Below are 2,061 nucleotides of genomic sequence, written 5' to 3'. Positions count from 1 at the left end.
AGGCTGCTCTTTCCAGGTGATGAAGCAAACTCTGGGAATAGGCAGGACATACAACCATTCAGAGGAGGCATGGCAGAGACGTCCTGAGAGTCAGATGAATCTGGCACGAGTCTTGATCCCACAACATGGTGTCCTGAGAGGAGGACTCTCCAGCTAGAGGGGTGGCACGCTGAGAAAAGGTGTACTGGCTTCCAAAAGGCCCTTCCCAGATTAGAGGGTCCCACACAAACTCAAAAGGAGGGTTCCCCAAAGTAGTTGCTAGACTGGGCTCAACAAACTGCTCTGTGCATGCTAAGGGATTCATTCTGTGGTGATAGGGTTTATCGGATATACTTGGTATATAAAGAACTTGGTATAGGGTGATAGGGTTTATCGGATATACTTGGTATATAAAGAAAATAAAGAACTTTTGCTAGGTAATGGTCTGAACCCTTGCAGTGATAAGGGGGAAACAGCTGCAAAATTTATGAGCAATATTCTGCAGGGCTTAACATAAAATCCCTATCCCATCAAACATAGATCCTTTCATCAGATCTTTCTCCCCAGAGGTGTGGAAATAAATCTGGGATCTTTCATTTTGGAGGGAACTTCAGAAGGATTTAGCTGTACTTGCTGTAAAAAAATATGAGGAGGTCAGTGACCTTCCTGCTCTTTCCCATAAACACCATCGTCTCCTTCTTCAGTGCACTTTCTTTGGCTCTACCTTAATTCTACAGAAGATGCCACTTTAAGGAAAAGGTTTCCTCTTTTCCTTGGAGGATCTACCTAAGTCAGCCCTGCCTCTCAGCAGGCTGGTAGCAGCCCCATCTTCCCCCTTTCTCCAGGCTTTCTCCATTTCCTTCCTCCACCTGGCATTGGAATCCTGGCTGTGCTGGCTAAAAGCAATTCTCACTGGATTGACTGGTTCAGACTCCAAGGCTAGCAATTGGTCTTCATCTTCCCAGACTGCACACCTTTCTCTGGCCCTTTTATCCTGCCACATATGTAAATTCAGAGGCACCTTCCCCTTTTAGGCAGCCCTGTGCTACCCATGCCCCAAACACACCCACAGACACCGCTCCCAGATGGGAACAAATCCTGCTCAGTCTGTCCTACAGAAAGTAGGAGGAAGGACGATGAGAGTTTGGCTTCAGTGTGCCCTCTTTTTAGCAGTCCTCAGAGGTACCAGTTCTGCCTTCTGGTACTAAGGAATGGCATTTTTCAGGTGTTTGCATGAAACAGGATTTTTTACACTGTCTTCTGTTCCAGGTGCTCGATCAGAGGTCCAGCTGGTGGAGTCTGGAGGGGATCTAAAAAGGCCTGGTGAGTCCCTCCGGCTCACTTGCCAAGGCTCTGGCTTCACCTTCAGCAGCTACTGGATGGGCTGGGTGAGACAAGCTCCTGGAAAAAGATTGGAATGGTTGACATACATACATTCATCCTACATTTACACCTCGGACAAAGTGAAGGGGCGATTCACCCCTTCCAGAGATGATGCCAGCAGCCTGCTTTATCTGCAAATGAACAACCTGCAATCTGAAGACACAGCTGTCTATTACTGTGGAAAGGTCACAGTGAGGGGAAGTGAATCTACACGCAAGCAAAAACCCTCCTAGTCATTGGCAGCTCCTCAAGTTGATGAAAATGCCACTGCTTGAGTGAAAGGAAATCTAGGCATGGGCGAACTGCATTCTGGCCCTGCCCTCTGATTGATTCCAAACCTTTGGCTTTCTTCAAGGTGTGGTTGATGAATCTCATGTAAAATTCCAGGCCTTTTGCCATCTTATAAAAAATTAAATTGTGGGGAGGATTGAGAGCAAGCTCACCAGAATTGGTCATTGCCGCATTCGGGGACTCCTTCACGTGCTCAGCCCAGCCTTCCAATGGCAAGCTGAGCCATGGAGAAGTCCCAGGACTCACCTGGAATGAAGGGTGTGCAAGAGGCAGCCTCTCCCTTCATCAGTGAAGGGCACAAGCAAAGGCTGCTGGGCTTGGCACAGAAGAGGGCACCAATTATGCAGGCACACGGCTCATTTCCCAGCAAACTCCACAAGAATGCTGGGAACTCTGGCCAAGAACTTG

General features: G+C 48.1%; 1 protein-coding gene across 1 annotated transcript in view; it reads left to right on the top strand.

The window, feature by feature from the left end:
* Positions 1-1,595, top strand: part of LOC123020109 — a 3,885-nt gene extending 2,290 nt beyond the window's left edge. Inside the window, exon 3 of the mRNA XM_044423538.1 lies at positions 1,249-1,595. Coding sequence (XP_044279473.1) covers positions 1,249-1,595 — 347 coding nt within the window. The remainder of the gene's footprint in view (positions 1-1,248) is intronic.
* Positions 1,596-2,061: the final 466 nt, after the last annotated feature.

Source organism: Varanus komodoensis, unplaced genomic scaffold (genome assembly GCF_004798865.1).
Source record: "Varanus komodoensis strain SLA01 unplaced genomic scaffold, ASM479886v1 scaffold140, whole genome shotgun sequence".
In the NCBI taxonomy this organism is placed as follows: domain Eukaryota; kingdom Metazoa; phylum Chordata; class Lepidosauria; order Squamata; family Varanidae; genus Varanus; species Varanus komodoensis.
Note: the sequence above shows the minus strand (reverse complement) of the source record. Positions and strands in the feature narration are given on the sequence as shown.